Source organism: Eptesicus fuscus, chromosome 13 (assembly GCF_027574615.1).
Source record: "Eptesicus fuscus isolate TK198812 chromosome 13, DD_ASM_mEF_20220401, whole genome shotgun sequence".
NCBI classification, from domain to species: Eukaryota; Metazoa; Chordata; class Mammalia; order Chiroptera; family Vespertilionidae; genus Eptesicus; species Eptesicus fuscus.
This window is the reverse complement of record NC_072485.1, coordinates 8,707,453-8,732,140: the sequence shown is the minus strand read 5'-3', so window position 1 is coordinate 8,732,140 and position 24,688 is coordinate 8,707,453. Positions and strand designations below refer to the sequence as shown.

At 37.3% G+C, this 24,688-nt stretch overlaps 1 protein-coding gene across 2 annotated transcripts in view; it reads right to left on the bottom strand.

The window, feature by feature from the left end:
• Positions 1–24,688, bottom strand: part of DYNC2H1 (dynein cytoplasmic 2 heavy chain 1) — a 328,866-nt gene that overhangs the window by 74,567 nt on the left and 229,611 nt on the right. For both annotated transcript variants that reach the window (XM_028158576.2, XM_008150183.3), the window contains 3 exons: positions 22,017–22,225; positions 18,702–18,806; positions 7,534–7,650 (listed from right to left, as the gene is read on the bottom strand). In XM_028158576.2, coding sequence (XP_028014377.2) covers positions 7,534–7,650; positions 18,702–18,806; positions 22,017–22,225 — 431 coding nt within the window. The remainder of the gene's footprint in view (positions 1–7,533; positions 7,651–18,701; positions 18,807–22,016; positions 22,226–24,688) is intronic.

Below are 24,688 nucleotides of genomic sequence, written 5' to 3'. Positions count from 1 at the left end.
GACAATAGCTTCAGGAAAGAGAAGATAGGTGATAAACAAAAGATTATAATGATGAAATGTAACACACTTGATAGATTAATTTGGCTATTATAAATTTAATATAATAACTTTGAAAAGAATCTATATTTAGCATACAAATGAGTCTCCCACTTCTGAATTCCTTCTGACAAGAAGACACTGAACCCAGAAAAAGGCACAAGAAGAATGGGAAACGCCTGGGAGACACAGGTGTTGGGGACTTATTAAGTGGGAGCATATAATAACCTACCACTGAAGAGGACTGAGAGCCATGGCTGCAAAGAGTTTTTCGGTGAAAAACTATTCTTTTCACATTATCCTGATTGGATCACTGACCACCATGTTACCACTTCAGAGCTATAAAATGCAATATCAAGCACCAGCCATAGCAGCGGCGTCCTTGATGTTACACAGCACGCACCCAGTGCCTGTGGGACCCAGACTGAAATAGGTGCAAGTGGATAGGTTAGCTGTTGAAATTGTAATTTCTCAGAGAACCAAAACTGAATACATGCCAAAAAAAAAAAAAAAATCCACATATATACTATGGTGAAAATTAAGGAGATCAGAGATAGAATAATCTAGAACAAAAATCAGTTATTAAAAGGGAATCAGATCAACAGAAAATTCTTCAATAAAAAGACAAATGAGTAATGTTTTCTAAGAGTTCAAAGAAAAGAATTAGGAAACTATAAATGGATCTGTAACTACAGTTAAACATGAATATGAAATAAAAATATCCTCTGATGTAAAAACCCTTAGAAATGATACTACAGGAAGAACAACATTTTAAAATAATGTTTTGGAAATTAGAGGTTACTCCCTCTGAGCCAGATACCACTGAATCTTTTCATTTCAATGAGAAGCAAATTTTGGAACACTGAGAAAACTGTTAATAGGTTCGCATGCTGTTTATTTCCTCATTAAAAGCAATGCTTACATTATATTCAGTCCTCTGCTTAAAAGTAAAACTCTGAAGTATGTAAGCAGTCATAGCCACCACAGTGGCCTGAGAATCTCTCTCTACTTAGTCTCACAAGGACTTGACTTCATTAGCTCACTGAGTAAGCAAAAGTTGTTCTCTTTAAACAACAGGAAAGCCCTTTCCTTAATTAGAGAAAGATGAAGAAGCCAGTCCCAGAGGGAAAAACTTAAAGCAGGGAACTTCATACATATTATTAATTCTCACCAGGAAAATTTAAAAAGTAAAATGACTTCTGGCATACCTTACATTAAGGAATAATGTTCATAAATCTATCAATATATGTATTCCATTGTTTGTACAAAATGAAGGGATTTGGTGGGGAGCAGGTTGAGGTGGGGTTGGAGACAAAGAATGCTTAGGATTACTGAAATTTATCATTATAAATATGTGTCATAAAAGTTAAAAGACAAAGAAGTTTGTGTTGTTTTCATGAAGTTAGAACTTTCTGAACTACATGTGCCCATCTCTGCAAGAAAAGAAGAGGGAACAATCACCCCATCCTATGAAAATATAAAAGTAAGCTCACATTATTGAAGCAACTGTTCCCACAATATATGAAGAAGAAAAAAAATAATTATTTGTACTTTGTATATTGGTGTTAAATACTGTGTGTAAGAATGTAAAATAAATAGTTTTAGTTTTATATTTTAGACTTTTAAAAATGGAATTATATAACAACATTACTTTTTCCTCTAATATCAGTGAGTATAATCAAAAGAATAAAAATAATGTACTTATTCAATAAAAGTATTATTAAAATTCAGTTAATCCTATCTAATAAAAGAATAATATGCAAATTGATCATCACTCCAAGACAAAAGATGGCCGCCCCCATGTGGACACAAGATGGCTGCCACAAGATGGCCAGCAGGGGAGGGCAGTTGGGAGGGACCAGGACTGCAGAGGAGGGCAGTTAGGGGTGACCGGACCAGCAGAGGATGGCAGTTGGGGGGTACCAGGACTGCAGGGGAAGGCAGTTTGGGGGGGGGCAGGCCTACAGGGGAGAGCAGTTGGAGGGGACCAGGCCTGCAGGGGAGGGCAGTTGGGGGGGACCAGGCCTGCAGTGGGGGGCAGTTGAGGGGTGACCAGGCCTGCAGTGGAGGACAGTTGGAGGGACCCAGGCCTGCAGGGGAGGGCAGTTAGGGAGGACCAGGCCTGTAGGGGAGGGCAGTTGTGGGCGATCAGGCCAGAAGGAAGGGCAGTTAGGGGCAACCAGACTGGCAGGGGAGGGCAGTTAGGGGTGACCAGGCCAGCAGGGGAGGGCAGTTAGGGGCAATCGGGCTGGCTGGGGAGCAGTTAGGCATTGATCAGGCTGGCAGGGGAGTGGTTAGGGGGTGATCAGGCTGGCAGGCAGAAGCAGTTAGGGGCAATCAGGCAGAGGCAGGCGAGTGGTTGGGAGCCAGCAGTCCTGGGATCAGGCCTAAATGGGCAGTTGGACATCCCTCAAGGGGTCCCAGATTGAAGAGGGTGCAGGCTGGGCTTAGGGACACCCACCCACCCACCCTCAGTGCATGAATTTTGTGCACCGGGCCTCTAGTATTATATATTAGTCTAATCTCTGTTATACTTTACTGAAGATAACACAATAAATCTCTGGATTTAGAAGTTTTAGAGACAATAAAATAGAATGATAGACTTTAGTAGACCCTTTCTGTATCTTAACTTTGCTACCTATCAAAAGGTAAATTAAAAATACTTATTTTCTAGTAAAAATAAAAACAGTATAACAACAATAATAAAGTTAACATTTATTGAGTAAGTATTAAGTCTTAGGCACTATCATAATAATGTATTTAATGCTAATGACAATGTTTAAAAGTACTAGTATTCAACCCTAGCCAGTTTTCTCAGTGGTCAGAATGTCGGCCCATAGTCTGAGGGGTCTTGGGTTCGATTCTGGTCAAGGGCACTTACCTCAGTGGCAGGCTCGATCCCTGCCCCAGGTGGGGTGAGTCTGGGAGGCAACAAATCAATGTGTCTCACATCAATGTTTCTCTCTCTCTCCCTTCAACTCTCTCTACAAAAATCAATGGAAAAAATATCCTCGGGTGAGAATTAACAACAACAATAAAAAGCAGTAATATTCATAAACCACAAATTTTGCTTATTAGGTTTCATACTTCTATAGTCAAAAAATTAAAAAATAATTTTAATAGTGAAATGACACTTTTTATTCAACATTTTTCCTTTGACAAAGGCAACAACAACAAACAAAAAAACTAAACAAAAGAAAAAACTGTATCCATCTTATAAATACTTAAGTGACCTGATAAAAAAATGTAATTAGATGTCCTAGATTTCTGACTTTCAAAGCTGATTTAATAAAGAACTTTCCAGAATGATGGAGAAAAAAAGTGGTTTAAGATTTCCTTTCAGAATCCATTGATATAGTGGATAAATAATGAAATTAATGAGTATTCTAACAATAAGGTGTAGGAATCATGAAACCCTAAAAACCTCAAGTCTGATGAAGCAGTATGCACACATCCACATTCAGACATATACAAGTGTATATGAAATAGTGTACATTTGAAGCACAAAACAAAAACACTAAAAGTAATAACATTTACCAGAACTCACATTTAATCATTCATAAAAATACTGATCATCATTATGCTAGAAAAGTAATTAATTTAAAACAATTTGATTAGTACTTGATTGAAAACCCTCTGCAAGTACAATCTGCTTATGATTCTAAGTGACATTTTTTCTAAAGACCTGTTCTTTTATCTAATTAGCACAGACTTCTTAGGTAATTATATCGTAAAGATAAATATTAGAAAGCATATGTTTTTCTTCTAGACTCTTTGTGTAGTTATCATAGGGATATCAAATTTCCAAAATATAAAAACCTTAGAGCAATTTCATCCTAATATTATTTTTTTAAATCTGCATAATAATACCTAATATTTATTGAGCACTTAACACAGGCTAGGCACACTTCTAAATACTCAGTATTAACCAATCTACTAATTATAGCAGTCTATTATCCCCATTTTACTGAGCAGGCGACTAGGCAAGGAGAGATGAGACAAAATGTGCAGTTATATCTAGAAGAGGCAGAGTCAGAATTTTAAACCAGGCAGTGGAATTTCATAGTACATGCTTTATTACATTATACTGCATTAAGAAAAAAATGGTCAAATATCTCATTTCTGTCCAAATTTAATAAAACTTTATATCACCTTGAAATGTGGTTTATAATAAACAATGGTAAAACTATATTAAACTAAACAAACACTCCCTTGCCTAAGAACTGGCATTTGCTATTCTAAATGGCACACTGATTCTGCCTTCATTATGAAAGTGATCCTTATATTCAATCCAAAAATATATTAGGGATATTGCATTTTAATAATTTCATTTTCATTATTTCTCCAAATCCACCTGTTTTGTATCACCACCTGAGAAGACACTGTCTACCTGCTCCCAGTGCCATGACTACATTTCGCCCAAAAGGAAACTGAAACATGCTTAGTTCCTACAAGTTATAAGCACTCCTCTCTCCCGAGCTGTGAGCCCTGGCACACTATCCCCATGGCTACTGTCTTGCACTCAAGACAACTTCACAAAAACTGTAGTAGTCTGTCTTAACTGTTTCTGTTAAAGATTACGATAGAACGAGTTCATGATTCATAATAGCTACATTTTAACTTTCTTTAGTTTCAACCAATTTGAACAGTAGTTAAATACATAAAACCAAATATTTTAAAAAGCACAGAATACAAATTCTTTGCAAGATCAAATCTTCTGAAGGAGAAAAGGGGTAAAATTTCCCCTATATGCAGGGGCAAGGAACCTCTTTCCTGCCAAGAGCCATTTGGATATTTATAACATCATTCGTTTTTAGCCCGCTATATTTGGTGAAATATTTAATTAACCACCCCTAATGCCTTGGCAGGACCAGACCAAAAGATTTTGAGGGCCTTATACAGCCCTTGGGATGGATGTTCCTCACTCCTGCAGTAAAGGATAATGCCACTAAATCTACTTAGTGCGCCACCTCAATTCCCCTTCCTTGGATTTATAAACAAGGTGAAAGGCTAGAAACCAATAGTCCAAATTTGACTGATGAGTTAAACTCACTACCACCTTTTTCTAGTTTCAATTTGATCAACAAGTGTACTTATGGCCCTTATCTGAAAATATAGTACTTACAGGTTCTTAATTTGTTCAGTTAATATGAATAAAGAGCTAAAATTTCTGTGTTTTAAGTATTTTTAGGAATCTTCAATAACCTCCAATTATTAACTTAACTAAACTGTAAAAGGTATATACATATTTTTAGCTTACCAATGTAAAACATGTTATAAATGAGAGAGAGAGAGACAGAGAGAGAGAGAGAGAGAGAAGAGAGAGAGAGAGAGAGAGAGAGACCCAGCAATTAGTGTGGTAACAGTCATAATTCATCCCTGTCCTGAGGAGGCAATATCTCAGGTGGAGATCCTGGGCAGGGCAGTGCTCTGACTTCTACCCCTCCCTGAAGTACGAAACTGATTCTCGCCTGCAGGGCCTGGGGATGGGACTCTTTGGGTCTCCACTTTCTTATGAAGGCTCCTATTTCACATAAAACTTATCTATCTATCTATCTATCTATCTATCTATCTATCTATCTATCTATAAATATATATATAAAAACCTAATACGCAAATAGACCGAACGGCAGAACAACCGAACCACTGAACAACTGGTCGCTATGACGTGCGCTGACCACCAGGGGGCGCGCACAGAACACGGTGGGCATTGGCAGAAGGCGGCAGAGTGCAAAACATGACAGGCATCGGCCACAGTGGGATGGTGGAGCAGGTAAAGATAAAAATTATGAACAACAAATACGTATCTATCAACAAGTGAGTCTAAAAATCAAGTGAATAAAAAAATCTGATGAACAGAATAAACTGGTGAATATAATAGAATCAGAGGCATAGACAGGGAGTGGACTGACAATTCTCGGGGGGAAGGAGGTTTGGGGGATGCGGGAAGAGACTGGACAAAATCGTACACCTATGGACGAGGACAGTGGCGGGGGGGTAAGGAGAGGGGGTGGGGTGGGAACCAGGTGGAGGGGAGCTATGGGTGGAAAAAAGAGGAACAACTGTAATAATCTGAACAATAAAGGTTTATTAAAGAAATAAAACATACCCACACAAAAATATTAACTTTGAATGAGGCAACACAGCAATAAAAAACTCACTGGTTTATATAAAATAGCTGCCTCTCATCTTACTCCACTTTATATTTACATCTCAATTGTGTTTCTGACCAAAACGGAACAAGTAAAGGTTACATGGTCAATATGAGAGATAAGCCCTAACCGGTTTGGCTCAGTGGATAGAGCATCGGCCTGCAGACTCAAGGGTCCCAGGTTTGATTCCGGTCAAGGGCATGTACCTTGGTTGTGGGCACATCCCCAGTAGGGGGTGTGCAGGAGGCAGCTGATTGATGTTTCTCTCATCGATGTTTCTAACTCTCTATCCCTCTCCCTTCCTCTCTGTAAAAAAATCAATAAAATATATTTTAAAAAAAAAAAGAAAGGCTCTAACAGATACCTGGACTATGACTCTAAAATATCAGATGAGATCTTTGTAATAATTAGGATTATGTATACATTAGGTTTTGCTATTTAGTAAGGGATAGACTTAGTCAATTATTCAAATCATTCCATTTCTATCTTATTCTCTAAATGAAAACAGAAAAATTTACATTATTCTCAGAATAAATTACTCTATTGTATAATATAATAAACATACATCTGAATATATATGCTTGTATATATAAACACATTTTAAGAATTCCATGGAAAATTAAAAAGGGGAATATTATCCAAACATCAAGATAAGAGAAAAAATTGCTCAAGGAGAGGAATGAACATTTGTGTAAATGTGGTTATTAATTTAAAGATAAGCAAAGGTTGATTTAAAAAAGAGAGGGTAAAGAATAATAACTTTAATACAAATTGGTATGAAGAATGGAAATCAGGATCATGACTTCATAGTCATGATAGGCATTTTTATAATATTACTAAACATTCAATTTACAATATTATATTGTTTAATCCCAGAGAATAAATCCTTATTCAATAGTATTAGCAATTATAATACCCTAAGGTTTTGCTTAGTGAGCAAGCAAATATTCTATAATTTTTTATAGAACTTACTCTACAATATAAAAACAAATGGGATCCAGTTGATAAATTGTTTTTCCTTAGCACTTTGACTCCACTGAAACACTTCACCTTTAATAATAGTCAGTGACTTTAAAGAAAGAGGAGAGAGAAGACAAGGTGTGACCAAAAATATAGTAGGTATAGAAGATGATATAGCACATGACCAGAAAAAGACAAATTACACTGGTGACATTGCTTCCTTGGCTGATCGACTTCTATTACTATTATCTCCCCCATCTAGTTCTAGGATATTATATATATTAAGGACAGATCAATGTCAAATTTTACCAACATGGATAATTTGTAGATAAAACAGAAAAAAAAAAAAAAGGAGAAAAAATCAGAAGGATATTCCACTACTAACCTGGTTTAGTTTCTTCCAGAGATTGAGGACGGGAGAAAGTTCATTAGACCAGATTTCTCTATCAAATTTGCAACCAGCTGTTACTGCTCTGCCCAAGATCCTCAACTGTGAAATAACCTGAAAGAACAAAATAATAAATAGCAATAAATGAAAATGACTTCAGTTAAACAGAAATAGCATAGGTACAAAAGTGATACTTATTTTATAAAAATTGAGACAAATATAAACAAGTTTTAATCCCATTATCTTTGTTCAATTGACTTAGTATTTTACTGATTTATTTAAGTAGATAAAAAACAAAAGAACCTAAAAATAGTATGGAGGATACTAAAAATATTAAGAATAGAGTTACCATATGACCCAGCAACCCCTCTTCTGGGTATCTACCCCAAAAATTTAAAGACATGTATTCACAAACATATATACAGCTCTATGTTCACTGCAGCATTTTCACAGTGGTCAAGACATGGAAACAACCTTAATGTCCTTTCACAGATGACTGGATAGAGAATATGTGATACATACACTGAGTGGCCAGATTATGATGATCTCTGAACACATAATAATCTGGCCACTCAGTGTATATCCTATATAATAAAAGGCTAATATGTAAATTGTCCCCTTGACCAGGAGTTCGACCAACAAGCAGGCGGGCCAACCGCCCATGTCCCCTCCCCCTGGCCAGGCTGGCCGGACCCCACCCATGCACGAATTCATGCACTGGGCCTCTAATATATATACATATATATATATTCAGTGTATATACAATGGTATACTACTCTGCCATAAGAAAAGATGAAAGAACTAAATAAATTGATTAACAAAATAGATCCAGAAACATAGCAGCATGGAACATACTGTTGAATCTGAGAAAAGGCAGGGTGGGTGGGTGGAAAGAGATTAACCAAATAACTTATATGCATATATGCATAACTCACGGGCACAGACAATAGTGTGGTGAAGCCCTGGGGTGGGGGGGGGGGCAGGAGCGAGCTAGAAGGAATCAATGTGGATAAAAGGGGACAACTGTAATAATTTCAACAATGAAGATAAATTTTTTAAAAAGGAAAGATGAAATAGTGTCATTGACAACAACATGAATGGCTCTTGAGAATGTCATGCTAAGCGAAATAAGTCAGAAAATGTCAAGAATCATATGATTAATTTATATGTGAGATATACAACTGAAAGCAACAAATGAACAAGTAAGAAAAACAAACAGAAACTCATGGACATTGGCAACAGTGTGGTGGTTACCAGAGGGAAGTAAAGGGTAAGGGTGTCAAATATATGGAGACAGAAGAATATTTGACTTTGAGTGGTAGACACACAATATACAGATGATGTATCAGAATTGTATACTTCAAACCTACATAATTTTATTAATCAGTTACCCCAATAAATTTAAATAAAAACAAAATGACATATTATAATGTCTCTTTTTTGAAAGCTGCTTCTTTAGCCAGAAAGCTCTAATTATCCATTATTAATTACCTCTTATTGTTTCTATTTACTCATTTCTGAAATTCAAATATTTTTTAGTTTGATTGGTTTAAATTTCATAATTTCAAAATGCTGATAAATTAAAGATAGTTTTTTTGAAAAGATAAAATGATAAGAAAGATAACAAATATCATAGTAAAATGTATAAAGTAGTAAAACAATTTTAAATAATTACTTGTTGGTAAAAATAATCAAAAACTAAGTTTTAAGGCTCTGTACTAATTTGGTGTTATCATTTTAATGTTTCTTCTACTCTTAAGACTCGAAAGAAGTATAGGTCCGTGGTCGGCAAACTGCGGCTCTCGAGCCACATGCAGCTCTTTGGCCCCTTGAGTGTGGCTCTTCCACAAAATACCACGGTCTGGGCAAGTCTATTTTGAAGAAGTGGTGTTAGAAGGAGTTTAAGTTTAAAAAATTTGGCTCTCAAAAGAAATTTCAATCGTTGTACTGTTGATATTTGGCTCTGATGACTAATGAGCTTGCCCACCACTGTTATAGGTCAAGTAGTTAAAGCAAGGCAAGGTAAACAAGTGTTCCCTATTTAGGGCTTTCACTCCTGCAACTTCTTTGTTATCAGGTTTTTATCATTATAATCAAAATCAATTCACTCACATTTTCTTTTCTAAAATAGTGTTTAATGACTTTCAATAACATTAATAAACCTTCTTAATCATTTGCTAGGAATGATCTAGAATTTTACCAAGTATGCTAAGTATTATAGATATTGGGGTATGTGTAGAAAAATCAGTGAAGTACCCATATTTCTTTGTAAATATGTCAACTAAATATTAAAACTGCTTATCTAACATAAGCAAAATAAATCCCTAAACATAGGCATATGTTTTCCTAAACTAGTATTTTAAACATCAACATTTGCAGCATGTTGACTACTTTTCTGTTTTACTATTTGAGAGATGTTGGCTGTTCTTCCTTATTAAGAGATTGGACTATATTTCATATTTTGTTAAGTTCTTATATTACTAAAGTTTGTAATAAAATATGAGCCATAAATCTTCAAAATGAATGCACTACTTAATTGTGAAAAATCCACAATCATGCTGGTAAACTCAAGTTTCTTCTAGAGATTTTGATTGATTCTCTAATCTTGAAAAAACTGTGGTGATTTAGTGTTTCATTTTCTTTGTTTTTCTGATAAATTATTTTCATTTGCTCTAGCTGAACCCTACAACAGCACCTAATTTATCAGCTTTGCTAGACTGCAAAACATCACTAGTTGGTAGTCAGAAGAAGTATTATTTTAACACTGGTAACATTTTCTATCACTTATTTGTGTTTTAAATTTGTCAATTATGACAGAAAACAAATAAGAATGCAAAGAGATGTCTCAAGGGAAAAGGGTTCAAATATTATATGTAATGTTAAAACTATTATAAAAATAAAATGTTTGCCAGCCTACAAACGGTCATGTGTTCTGCATTAGAAATATGACAGGTGAGGTTGCTTTTCTTAATCACAGTATTAATGAACAGAGTATAAAAAGGGAGTTCAAATAAATAATAAAATATTTCATAATGAAGATAGGGCTATCTTACCTAATAATAGACAAACATGTAAATTGACCATACCTCCGCTACACCACCAGCCAATCAGGAGTGATATGCAAATTAACCCAACAAAGATGGAGGTTAATTTGCATACTCAGCTGCCGAGTGACGGGGGCGGGATGCTTGCATAGTCGCCATGGCAATGACGCAGGCGTTCTGCCCCAGCCCCAGTCTCTCAGGGTCTCTGGCAGCATGGGAAGGAGGGGCCGGAGCAGAAAAAGGCAGCTCCCAGAGCAGAAAGAGGAGGCTCCAGGGCCTGAGCGGAAAGGGGCTGGGCCGGAGTGGAAAGGCGGTGCCGGCAGCCAGGGAAAGGAAAGCCCATTCTAGCATGAATCTTCATGCATCGGGCTTCTAGTAATTAATAACAATGGACTGGCCATCTTTTGTTTTTATAAACCTTACATAGTTGTCTCTTTTACAAAGCACAGAAAATAAAATGTCTTTCCATTATTCACATTTTCAAGCAATTAAAGTACTTTATTCAATATTGTCTTGCATACTGCTTAACAACAAGGATATGTTCTGAGAAATTAATCATCGGGGAATTTGTCCTAGTCTGAACATCAGAGTACTTACATAAACCTAAATGGCATAGCCTACACTCCTAGTACGTGTATATAAAAACCTAAAAGGTACAGTCTATTCTTCCTGGACTATAAGCACAAGGGAAAATGATGCCATCAAAAGATTCAGTTAACACGAGACAAAGGATGCTGTTGCCAGCATAACATGGCATCAGGAAAAAAGTTTTGTAAGTAGAATACTCTCTAAAATAATAATAGAAAGTGCAATATAGCAAATAAATAAGTCCAGAAACAGTCATTTATTACTCTTATCAAACATTATGTACTGTGTGGGCTATATATATATAGCCCACACAGTACATAATGTTTGAGATATATATATACTAGAGGCCTGGTGCACGAAATTCAGGAGGGGGGTTGTCCCTCAGCCCAGCCTGTACCCTCTCCAATATGGGACCCCTCGAGGGATGTCTGACTGCCCGTTTAGGTGGGATCGGGCCTAAATGGGCAGTCGGACATTCCTCTCACAATCCAGGACTGCTGGCTCCCAACTGCTTGCCTGCCTGCCTTCCTGATTGCCCCTAACCCCTACTGCCTGCCTGCCTAATCACCCCCTAACCACTCTGCTGCCAGCCTGTTTGCCCCCAACTTCCCTCCTCTGCCGGCCTGGTCACCCCTAACTGCCCTCTCCTGCAGGGTTGATCACCTCCAACTGCCCTCCCTTGCAGGCCTGGTCCTTCTCAACTGCCCTCCCTTGTAGGCCAGGTGCCTCCCAACTGCCCTCTCCTGCTGGCCATCATGTGGTGGCCATCTTGTGTCCACATGGGGGCAGGATCTTTGACCACATGGGGGCAGCTATATTGTGTGTTGCAGTGATAATCAATCTGCATAGTACTCTTTTATTAGATAGGATAGAGGTCTGGTACAGGGGTGGGGGCCAGCTGGTTTGCCCTGAAGGGTGTCCCTGATCAGGGTGGGGTTCCCTTGGGGCGTGGGGTGGCCTGAGCGAGGGGCCTGTGGTGGTTTGCAGGCCGGCCACGCCCCCTGGCAACCCAAGCAGAGGCCCTGGTATCTGGAATTTATTTTTCTTCTACAATTGAAACTTTGTAGCTTGGAGCGGAGCCAAGCCTGGGGCTCCCTCCGCAGCTGGCAGACATTTCTGTTGGGGTTATAATTGAAACTTTGTAGCTTAAGCGGGTGGGCCCCGCCAGGGTGTGCAGAAAGCTTTGCTTCCCCTGTTGCCGGCGGCAACCCTGGCCTACTCTCTCAAGCTCCGTTCTGCCGCCATTTCTGTTTGAATTTGTTTACCTTCTATAATTGAAACTTTGTAGCTTGAGTGGAGGCTTAGGCCTGGCAAGGGCAGGCGGAAAGCTTGGCTTCCTCTGTTACCTAGGAAACCTTGCTCTCTGTGGCTGTAGCCATCTTGGTTGGGTTAATTTGCATACTCGCTCTGATTGGATGGTGGGCATGGCTTGTGGCTATGTCAGAGGTATGGTCAATTTGCATATTTTTCTATTATTAGGTAGGATAATGGAGAAATATGCTAATTAACCAGGATGCCGTAACGGGTCGACTGGACAGGAGGAGGTTGTGCGTGCAGCGTCGGGGGTGGGGTGGCAGGGGCCTCGCCTCCATGCACCTGCGCTGGGGGAGGGCCTGATCAGCAGTGGCCGCGGATGCTGCGGGGCCCGGAGAGGGAGGCAGGGCCAGACCAGCGACTCGAGGGTGAGCAGCGCCGTGCAATTTTGAATTGCGCACTGGGCTCCTAGTCCTACCTGATAAAAGAGTAATATGCAAATTGACCGCACATTCGCTACGTCCAAGCCACGCCCACCAGCCAAACAGGGCAAGTATGCAAATTAACCCAACCAAGATGGCGGTTAATTTGCATACATAGGCGCCCTGAGCGGACCCCCTGCGACGGATCGCTGGGGTCCGCTCCGGCACCAGGCCCCCTACAATAGATTGCAGGGAGCTGGGTGTCCGCTCCAGACCCAGGTTGAAAGCCTCCCGCGGAGGCTTTCGGCCTGGTGCCGGAGCAAACCCCCTGCAATCAATCGCAGGGCGCTGGGGGTTGCTTTGGCCTGGTGCTTTAGGCTTTAGGCGTGGGAAGGGGCCAAGCCTATGATCAGAGGTGCTGGGGGAAACCCCTTCCCAAGCCTAAAGTCTGGGACGGAGGCTTTAAGCTTGGGGAGGTGCCGAGCCTGTGATCAGAGGTTCTGGGGGGGGAGGACCCCTTCCCAAGCCTAAAGCCTGGGACGGAGGGTTTAAGCTTAAGAAGGGGCCAAGCGTACGATTAGAGGTGTTGGGGGGAACCCCTTCCCAAGCCTAAACCTGGGGCGGAGGCTTTAGGCTTAAGAAGGGGCCAAGCCTATGATCAGAGGTGCTGGGGGGAACCCCTTCCCAAGCCTAAAGCCTGGGGTGGAGGCTTTAGGCTTGGGAAGAGGCCGAGCCTGCAATTGGAGGTGGGGGGACCCCTTCCCAAGCCTAAACCTGGGGAGGAGGCTTTTGGCTTGGGAAGGGGCTGAGCTTGGGATCGGAAGGAAGGGGAAAATATCAATGGAAAGATATCTTTAGGTGAGGATAAAAAGAAAAAGAAAGAAAGAAATGTCATATCCTATGAAAGACAAATCTTGAAAATGCTTAAAGAAAGTTGTCATTTTTTCATGGTGAAGGGACTGGAGTCTGTGTTGATGAAAACACCTTGGCAGCTGTGGTGACTGGCAGTGGCTGCAGCAGTGGGGTGATGGGGCTGGCGCCTTCCCCTGATCAGCCCAGTTGCCTCAAGCAAAGGGAGGCCAGACTGAGGCTTAGGTCCGCTCCCAATGGGGAGCAGGCTTAAGCCATCCATAGGACATCCCCTGAGGGCTCCCAGTATGTGAGAGGGGGCAGGCTGGGCTGAGGGGACCCCTCCCCAGTGCACGAATTTCGTGCACCGGGCCCCTAGTACTTTCATAAGACTGGAAGCACAGTAGGTTTGTAAATACTGGCACCAATCACCACAAACACATGAGTAATGTGTTGTGATATGATGGCTACAATGTCACTAGGCAATAGAAATTTTTCAGCTTCAATATAATCTTATGGAACCACCAGAGTACATGTGGGCCATTGTGGACCTAAACTTCATTATGCAGTGCAAGATTATAATATTCTTTTAAAATTTTATCAAAAGGGATAAAATTTCCTATGAACAACATATTTGTGTCACTTCTTCCACATTCTATTCAAACTGAACACGGTGTATTATGCCTCTGGTATGCTTCGGGATATCTACAAGGTTATAGAGAAGATGTCACTCCTATTCCACCTGTCCTATTCCAAAGAACAATGGAGACATTTCAGGAATACCTATGTTTTTCCTGAACAATCGTTGTGTTTTTATTTTCAGACACTAAATCATATATACAATTGTAATTTCCTTTTTAATTTGGATATTATAAAGCACACAGAGAAAATTTTGATCTAACATAGACCTTTAGAGCATGGGTTTTGTTTTCTTTTGGTACAAACTGTTTCCCTAGTTTTATATTCTTTTCCTTTCCTAATATTCTCTTTTACTAATTTTCACAACTATTGATTTTACACTAACAGGATGTTTATATTTTTGTAAGTCACCTCCATTATAATTCTTCTGGGAATGAGAAACAATATAGATTTTTGAAATAAACATATCCCCAATCTACATAAGTGGATTGTGAAAGAAATTAAGTAAATTATATTTTTGTCTCAGGGATTATGGCACACTCGACGTATAAAGAAAATTTTGAAACAGTATGTTTAAAAATTATTAATAAACAGTAATATCATAAAAAAAAAACTGTTAAAATTTATGACTCAAGTGCCAGAGGAATTAAGGGAAATCTTAAAATGTTAAAGCCAAAGAGGCAAAACTAATCTAAGGGGCCCATAGGTTGTTTTGTTTGTTTGTTTACTTCATATTTTAAACTACCTTTAGACTTACAGAAAAATGGCAAAAATTGTACAGAAAATTCCCATCATATATTCCACACAGCTTCTCCTAATGTTAGAGCCTTACATTATCACAACACAATGATCAAAATGAGGAAATTAACATTGGTATGATACTATTAACGAAAATACTATAGGTGGATTTTCCCAGAAATGTCCCTTTTCTGTTTCATGAGAATGTCACATTATATTTAGTAGTTATATAACCATAGTCTTGGCCCAAACTGTGACAGTCTTTCATTGTCTTTTATGAACTTGGCCAGTTACTTTGTAAAATAAAGTATAAGGCCCACATTTCCAAAGACAGGAAATAGAGATCCAGACCGTGAGAGAGCAGCACCCAACACAGTAATTAGGAAACCACTTGCCACAGAGGGAGCACTAGGGAAACCTGATTCTTCTGCCGTGGCTCTGAAATGATAACGTAGTGTGTTTGAAATACTATCACTATGAACATTCACCACCCAAACATTTCCACACATCAAAGCTTATGGAACTACAATGAGTAAAAATCTGGAGGATAATTATAACAGTAAATGTTTGTTTGAAAAAAGCAATGCTGAAAATTGAACAAATTAAATTTTGAAGTTGAGAATGTAGATGAAAGCAAATAAGAGCAAAAAAACTTTGAATAAAACAAAAAATACACACTAGATCAGATAAAAAAAGTCATTTACTAAAAAAGACTAATAAAATTATGAGACTTCTGACTAAATTGAGTGATATCTGGACCACAGATTAAATAAGGGAAGGAACATTTACTTTAAAATTATACTATTAAAAGGAATAATAGGATTAAAAATGGCAGCAGAGTACGTGGATGCTGCAAGGACATGCTCCCAGGAACAAACTGGTATTACAACTAAAATACAGAAAAACTTCTTGATAATCAACAGAAACCTCGAAGGAGAGAACCCTGACACCAGAGGACTGAAAGTGGAGACCGCATAGAGCAGTGGTTCTCAATCTTTTTAATGCCGCGACCCTTTAATACAGTTTCTCATGTTGTGGTGACCCCCAACCATAAAATTGTTTTCATTGCTACTTCATAACTGTAATTTTGCTACTGTTATGAATTGTAATGTAAATATCTGTGTTTTCCGATGGTCTTAGGCAACCCTGCTAGCAGTTCTCAACCTGTGGGTCGATACTGTAGAGCCTAAGACCATTGGAAAACACAGATATTTACGATTTAAAACAGTAGCAAAATTACAGTTATGAAATAGCAATGAAAATAATTTTATGGTTGAGGGTCACCACAACATGAGGAACTGTATTAAAGGGTTGCGGCATTAAAGAGGTTGAGAACCAGTGGCATAGAGACTGGTAGGAGGGGCAGAGGTGCAGAAGAGCTGACCTGGTGCCCATAGACAGCAATGAAGTCCCAGAGAGATATCTCAGCTGTGGGGAGTTGCCACTAAGAACTCTGGGATCTAATCCCCAAGCTGGACCCACCAGCAGAGAGCACCACAACTGAGAAGGGACCCACATAACATCTGCCAGTGAAAAGCAGGGAGGTGCTGGGTGCTATCTGCCAGAGAGTAACAGCTAAAAATTTAGGCACCCTCTTTTTTTTTTTTAATTTAATTTTATTGTTTAAGGTATTACAAATAGTAGTACATATGTCTCCTTTTTTTTTCCCCCTCTGATCTCCCCCCAGCCTCTCCTACCTTGCACTTGCCCTCATCCCCCCATCCCCAATGTCTTGCGTCTGTTGGTCGTGCTTATATGCATGCATACAAGCCCTTCGGTTGATCTCTACCCCCTCAACCCTCCCCTACCTTCCCGCTGTAGTTTGACAGTCTGTTCGATGCTTCTTTGCCTCTGTCTGTTTTTGTTCAACAGTTTGTAATGTTCTTTATAGACCAGTGGAACAGAACAGAGAACACAGAAATTGACCCAAGCCAGTATGCTCAATTAATATTTGACAAAGGAGGCAAGAGCATACAATGGAGACAAGACAGTCTCTTCAATAAATGGTGTTGGGGAAACTGGACAGATACATGCAAAAAAATGAAACTAGACCACCAACTTACACCAGACACAAAAATAAACTCAAAATGAATAAAGGACTTAAACTTAAGATGGGAAACCATAAAAATCTTAGAACAGACACCCTCTTAAAGAACGAATGCACAAAATTCCCTGTGGAGCCACCACCCACCTTGTGCTCTGGCTCAGGGCGGGTGAAGTGGACTGGAGCTGTAAGAACAGAACCCAGGACTGGGGACTCGGGGGATAGAGCTCAGAAGGCCAACACCCCAAGTTTCCTGGACTGAGTCATTCACTCACACAGTGGAGGACATCTTTCCCACATGGACATTTATTTGCCTTGCCTGGGGGGAAGACAGTTGACACACCCTATAGGAAAACACCTTGCCCTGAGGCCACTTAAAAGATTAAAAATAACAATTAGCCTGCGCTAAGGATGTCCAACTGATGGCTTAGGGAGCAGGCTTAGGCCCTGAGGCTCCCGGACTGCAAAGGGCACCAGGCCTCTAGTGAAATGGAATTCACAAGAGAACAGTAAGATAGATGCCTCAATCTTTCCCTTTAATTGTCATTTTTCAAACTAAGAGACATTTTTTTTCTTATTAAATGATAAACCATGAAACTAAAAACTCAAGTTCATAATATTTATAAGTATAAATATAAAATTATTGTGTACATTACAAAATTAAATAGGCTTATAATGTTTTCCAATCCACTTGCTTTTGTCTAAATGGTTATAGAACTCAAAATGTAACAACTGTTCAAACATAGATTTTACTAGTTAGAATTCAGAATTTAATACACTGTGTATAAAAGTTCATACTCTTTTTGTTGATGGTGCTATTTGCAAAGTTGTAGTTAATAAACATGGTCTTGAAATATGAGTTAATATATTTAAACAGAGGACTAACTCAGAGAAAAGAGCATTGTAAGCTGCCTGATATCAAAAACTGATTTTTCCAGGAATTTCTGACTTCTCTAATAATTGAAAAATCATTTGAGTCAGGATAACTGCAGGTGCTGAGCATGAGTTACCACATCTGCTGAGTTCATGAAAGCCATTCAGTGCAATGTTACTAAAATTATTACACTAGGAATTAATCCTCAAATGTTGGCAATAAAATACCATGATTACATTTTAAGAATAAATATAACATATTTTATAAATTTTGCTTTTAAATTAGTGTGGAGTCCATGAAAAAGTTCTAGAATGTCAAAATATGCTTAGGGAAAAAAGAATATGTAGCTAGCACTTAAAAAAATAAGTAGCTCTTATAGAAAAATGTTACTGTTAGAAAACATCTTTTTATAAAAGAATTAATTGCATGAATTACATTTAAAGTAACTTTAAATCACAGGAGAAAAACAAACATATTTTGGATGAAACTGATAGTGTTCAATGATATTTTACTAATTTTAACAAATGTATTAAGATAGAACTATTTGGTTCATTTAAAAATTTATTCAAGGTAAGACTGGAATATATTGTGTTAAATAAAATAAAATTTTAAAATAAAAACTTGTGGGGTCTATAGTTTTACATAAATTAATGTTATTTCTTTTAGGCTCAGTAGGAACATTTTTTCTAAAAGTTAATCTTTTCTTAGGTTACCTGAGAACTGATCATGCGTTGAGAAGAGCGAGCAATATTGGCAGGCAGACCAAAGAAACTAGGTTTGTCATCCTCTGGGAGTTTTTCAATGACAGCACGATAGTCCTAAATATAAAAAAGGAAAAACAATTTTTCAAAAAGATTGAACTTGAATCTATTGAAATCACAGACAATGCTGTGAAGTATTAAATTATTATTTATTAACATATTACATTTCTACATAAATCTCACTTTCAGTCTGTATAATCAGTTATCTGTAAGAAATATTCTTTTTACAGCATAGGTGGACTTGGAGAGTGTTAGCTAAATGAAATAAGCCAGTCTGAGAAAGACAAATAACACGTAATCTCACTTATATGTGAAATTTAATTAATAAACTGGTGAACAAAATGGAACCAAAGCATAAATACATGGAACAGACTGGCCGGTGCCCAAGTTAGGGGTGACTGGGTAAAGAAGGTGAAGGGATTTGCTAAAGAACATATATGCATACCCTATGGGCACGGAGAGTAGTTTGGTGAAGGCCAAGGGAGGGGGAGGTGGGAGTGGGTGGATGTGGCAAAGGGCAGGGAAAAATAGGAACACCTGCAATTATGTCAACATTAAAAATTTTTAATTAACAGAAAAAGAAATATAGCCCAGCCGGTGTGGCTCAGTGGTTGAGCATCAACCCGTGAACCAGGAGGTCACGTTCAATTCTCAGTCAGGGCACATGCCCGGGTTGCTAGCTCAATCCCCAGTAGGGGGCATGCAGGAGACAACCGATCTATGATTCTCTCCCATCATTGATGTTTCTGTCTCTCCTTCTCCCTTCCTCTTTCTGAAATCAATTTAAAAAGAAGAAATATTCTTTTTCATTACTACCTCCTCATATTTAAATTATTTGATACTATATTTTCTTATCCTAACTTCCCACATTCAAAGGGACCCTGAATTGACTAAAACAAACATATTTAAGTGGCTACACCTAGTATGTGTAAGATATTGTGTAGAATGTTTTCAGGAAAGCCCTGTAATTATTTTCATTGTGATCTACAACATTGTAGTTCTGCTTATATCAAAAATAAATATTCCAGCAATCTTTTTCTTTTAATTTATAGAAACCCCAGAAATCTATATACAAATACTTTAGCATGCAAGCACTGCTTTGTAAATCACTTTATCATAAAGCATTTCCTCAGTTTTCAGTTAGCTGATGAAATGCACTGATAATCCTATCATTGAATCCCAAGAATTACCGTGAGCATTGCAGACATGATTTGGCAAGTATGCATCTAGATGGGCAAGTAAGAGTATATACCAACAGGATTTATTCAGTTTGGCCCAAAGATGGAAATTGTTTTATTTTTATGAAGAGACAAGTTATTTTAAGGCAGGTATTGTATATGCATATAAACTGTTCTTGCTGAAGTAACTATTCTTGGTGAAAACACTCATCTTCTGCTCCCTTTCACACCATCATCTTTTTCCTAATCTTGGCCGCTGCCCCTGAAGTATTTCCAAGGAAACAATCAGATTCCAGGAAGCCCAAGACCTAAAAATATGTCCGATTTTGGAAAGACATGCTATGCTGTTCTTTGAAATTATCCCTTTCCTATAGTTCAACATCTGTAACCTTCCATAAGGATTCCAATCACAATGTATAAACATATACATGCATATGAGTATAATCTTGTGTACACGCATGCATTTGTAAATGTGTATGTGTAGGAGTGTGTGTGCGCTTGTGTTCCCCTGTTCCTGGGAAGCTTTCGGATTCTTCCTCCTACCTAGGTCAATTAGAACACTAAACATTGATTCTCATAAATCATCTTATAAATTTAAAACTATTATTTTATTTGTGTTTACATACTTTGTTCATTTCAAAATAGCTGTGAAATTGTCTCATCTAGACTGACTAGAGTCTTCTCTCTACTTAGGACCATATATCGACATGTTTCCTAAATAATAGGCAATATCCAGGCTGATTTATCCCCACTTGAACACAAAAGTATATATAACAAATGATAACATTTATATAAAGCACAAAAACAGGCAAAACTAATGTAGGCTGTTAAAAGAAAGCATAAGGAGGCATTATGGTGAGTTGATAATGTTGTTTCTTTATCCTAGTGTGGGTTACACTCATGTGTTCAATGTATACAAATTAAGTGCAATCCCATTTATGATGTATACTTTTCTGTATGAATTTTGTTTTTCAATGTAAACCTCAAACAATAGAGATGGGAGACTTTTCAGGGTACATTTTCTGAAATAAATAAATGATAAATAAGCATGTGATATATCTATTTGCTCATTCACTCTAAGGTTCTGCCACGAGAAAGCGAACTCCGCAGATGCATCAGAATCCACAATGTCTGGAAGAGGGCTACCATTGGGCAAATGTTCAAAGTTTATTACTGATTAATAAAACAAAACAGATGGGATATTTAGTAATATAACATATAAGATATAAGAATAATATGTTTAATATAGGTTTTCAAGCTTTTATTTTTTGATAATTATGTTACTGAAACAGAAATTTCCTTGAAAAATATTTGAATGACAGGAAAAGGCACAATACTAAGAGAAAAACTATATAATTATGTGTATACATATTTATATCTTTGTAATTAATGAACAAATGTATAATTATAATATTCTAATAAAAATATTATTTGGGCATTTATACAAATACTAGGGACCCATTGCAGGAATATTCCTGTAAGACTTCTGGCGGGCTTCCCTCCTGCCACGGCCACCTCTCCCGCCCCCCCCCCCCCCACCTCTCCCGCTGCGGCATTCTAGGAGGTTTTCATAGAATTACTCAAAGCAAAAAGCTACACCTGGTTAAAATAAATGCACATATACAAAAATGTTCTAGGAAAGCCAGATAAAGTGAATCCCTCTTATATTTTTAGAGCTGCTTTAAATTTATAAGCCAGTATATGAAAATAGACATTTGTGAAATATTTTTTAAATTTCTTTCATATTATTAAATATATCAGAGCACTCTTAGGCCTACTAGGATGTAGCATATTCCCCCACTCCAGATCTTCAGAGCAGTTCTACATTTAAAATTTTCCTTTGCTACTCCCTTCAAGATTTACCTACACACTATATCTTATCATCATCAGTCAATCTTCAGTAAGTATCCAAAAGCGAATTGGACACCTAGAGTTTAGAGAATCAGGCTGCATATTGGTATAACAAATAATCCACATTTGTGAATGATAATTACTGTGCATTTAGAAACAAACAACATATATTTAACAATATAAGAAGTAACACAAGTATATATCTGATAATAGATTGACAAGGATTAATTTTACCTACCAAAATGCTGCAGGACTTTGGCAGAGATAAGGAATATGGGAAAATGCTTTTCTTGTTCATTTCGTTTAATACATCAATTACTGAAGAATTAAAAAACTGTTTCAGGTATGATTGAAGAACTCTAAGGTCAAAATAGTTATCTATACGTCCTCCATAAATAGCATTTTCAAGTAAACCATGGACAAATTCCCACTGTACATCTTTGGTACCTATAATTAAAAAATACTTTCATTGGTTTCATTTATCAGATATTAGAAAATTTTTTAAATATTCTAAAATATCAACTAAATTCCAGACTACAATTATATGGGAATATAGACTATAACAATATATTTAATTTGCTAAGTCATTTCTTAAAATGCTCATTAATATTAATATAATGTCCATTAATAAATATTCACTATTATTAATAATTAATATTCAATAATCACACAATGGCTAATATTTTTTGAGAGTTTATTTAATTAAATAAAAATTTCCAAGTGTTTTACATAAATAAACTCACTTAAGAATCATAACAAACAGAATTGTTAATATTATCCGATTATACAGATGGAGAAACTGAGATACTGGGAGGTTAAGTCACCAAAATCAGAAAATCCCACAGATCTGGACTGAAATGAGGTACTTTGAAACCAGAGCCATATTCTTATCTGCCATGCAATACTGTTCCTTAAACTGAAAATTCCTTAGAATATTCAAAACATAATTTTATACAATGATAAACTTAGTTCGTAAGTAATCTGATTAATAGGGAAACACTACTAAACACCTTCACACATTATAGTCTCCTCAAAGTCATGATTTTTATAGTCAACTGTCCATTTTCTATTCTAATAGAAAAGTAGTATAGTATAAAAAAACCACAGGGGACTTTTCTATAAGCTTCCATTTTGCAACAGAGATATCCTCTTAAAAAAATTTTTTTTCAAGGAATGAGGATATTTTTTTATTGATTTTTAGAGAGAGAGACACATCGATTGGTTGCCTCTCACAAGTGCTCCAACCAAGGAGAAAGGGGGCAGGGGTTCCAGACCTGCAAACCCAGGTATTTGCCCTTGACTAGGAATCGAACCCCTGACCCTCCGGTCCACAGATCAATGCTCTAACCACTGAGCAATGCTGGCCAGGGTCAGAGATATCCTCTTAATAACATTTCAGTGGTAATGTTAAAATGTGAGAATTATATCTTAGGTCTGAATAAATATAGGAAACACAATTATATATAAACTAACTAGTTAACATCAACGCTAGCCTTACTAGTTCAATTTCATTAAAATTTTATAATTCAGAGATCATTACAGAGATTGATGGCAGTGTACTATAGCCTTGGGGCATAGGTGATTTAGGCTGCTTCTTGCAGAGCAAGGGCCCCTCTAGGGTGGAGGACTAATTAAAGTTGTTTCCCACCTATATCTTACTATCAATAGTGGCTAAGTAGCTACAAGAGACTTCAGCAGGACTTGCCAAGTTTCTAGTTCTGATGTTCAGTAAATAGTACACTAGTCATTTATTCATTCATTCATTCATTCATAAGTAAGTAAGTCATACAAGACATACAGAAACATTAATATACCTTTCAACTTAAAAATACAAACAGCCATCACAGAAAATATTTTATAGAATTTTTATTAAAAATCTTATTTTTCTTCATATACCCATTATTCTCAAGACACATTTTATTTTGTTTAGGATAAGAGAAAATAAATAGAACATAAATTATAACATAGCAATAGTAATAACAGTCAATCATTACTGATAGCTTACCCAATACACTAAACGTACTAAATGTTAAATACTTTACGTAGCATTTCTCATTTAAACTTCTCACAAGTTGAATCAATTGAAGCAGTACCTACTATTATTCTTATTTTACAGATCAGGAAACTCACACTTAAAGGTCAAGAAACTTGTTGAGATCTCATAGCTACATAGTCTCTACATCAACTGCCCTCTATAATTAGAACTTTTTCTCGTTTTTGTATTTAATTCTACATTTGTGGAGTTCTCTTAATGTCAGGAAATTTTATAAATATAAAATCATACAGTTAGATTTTTATCATGAGATTTAATATTATTTTAAAGTATCTGCCTCTTATTCACAACAATTCAATGATGTGATAGACATAAAAATCACGTGACACTATTAATTCCATAACAACCTTGAAATACAGTGATGAACAAATCATTCAAACTCTGTTCTCTGGTTTCCTCATCCTAAAAGGGTACTAATAATATTTCCTTATAGTGGTATTATAAAAATCAAATAAATATTCAAAAGCATTTTGGAAAATTACCAAATCTCTGTGCAAGGTAAAGTATTAGTACATATCCTCCAGAAAACTCTCTGTCAAATTAAAACAGTAGCTCATGGAAGTCAGGAAGACATTCCCCTTGACACAGCATGGAAAAATGTCGAGTCATGTGTGAAAAGAATAGGGGAGGTGCTTTGGGAATGCTGGTAATGCTGTTCATAGATTTTGGACTAGGTACATAGGTTCAATTTATAAATATTTATTGAGTTGAACATTTTTATGTACTTTTCTGATGTATAATTTCTAATAAATGGTTAAATAAACAAAAAACTCAGAAAACTATTTGGCATTAACTAATAGTTATTGCTTGATGAAGTGGAAAGAAGTAAATAGAACCATGATGTGATTTGGACATGA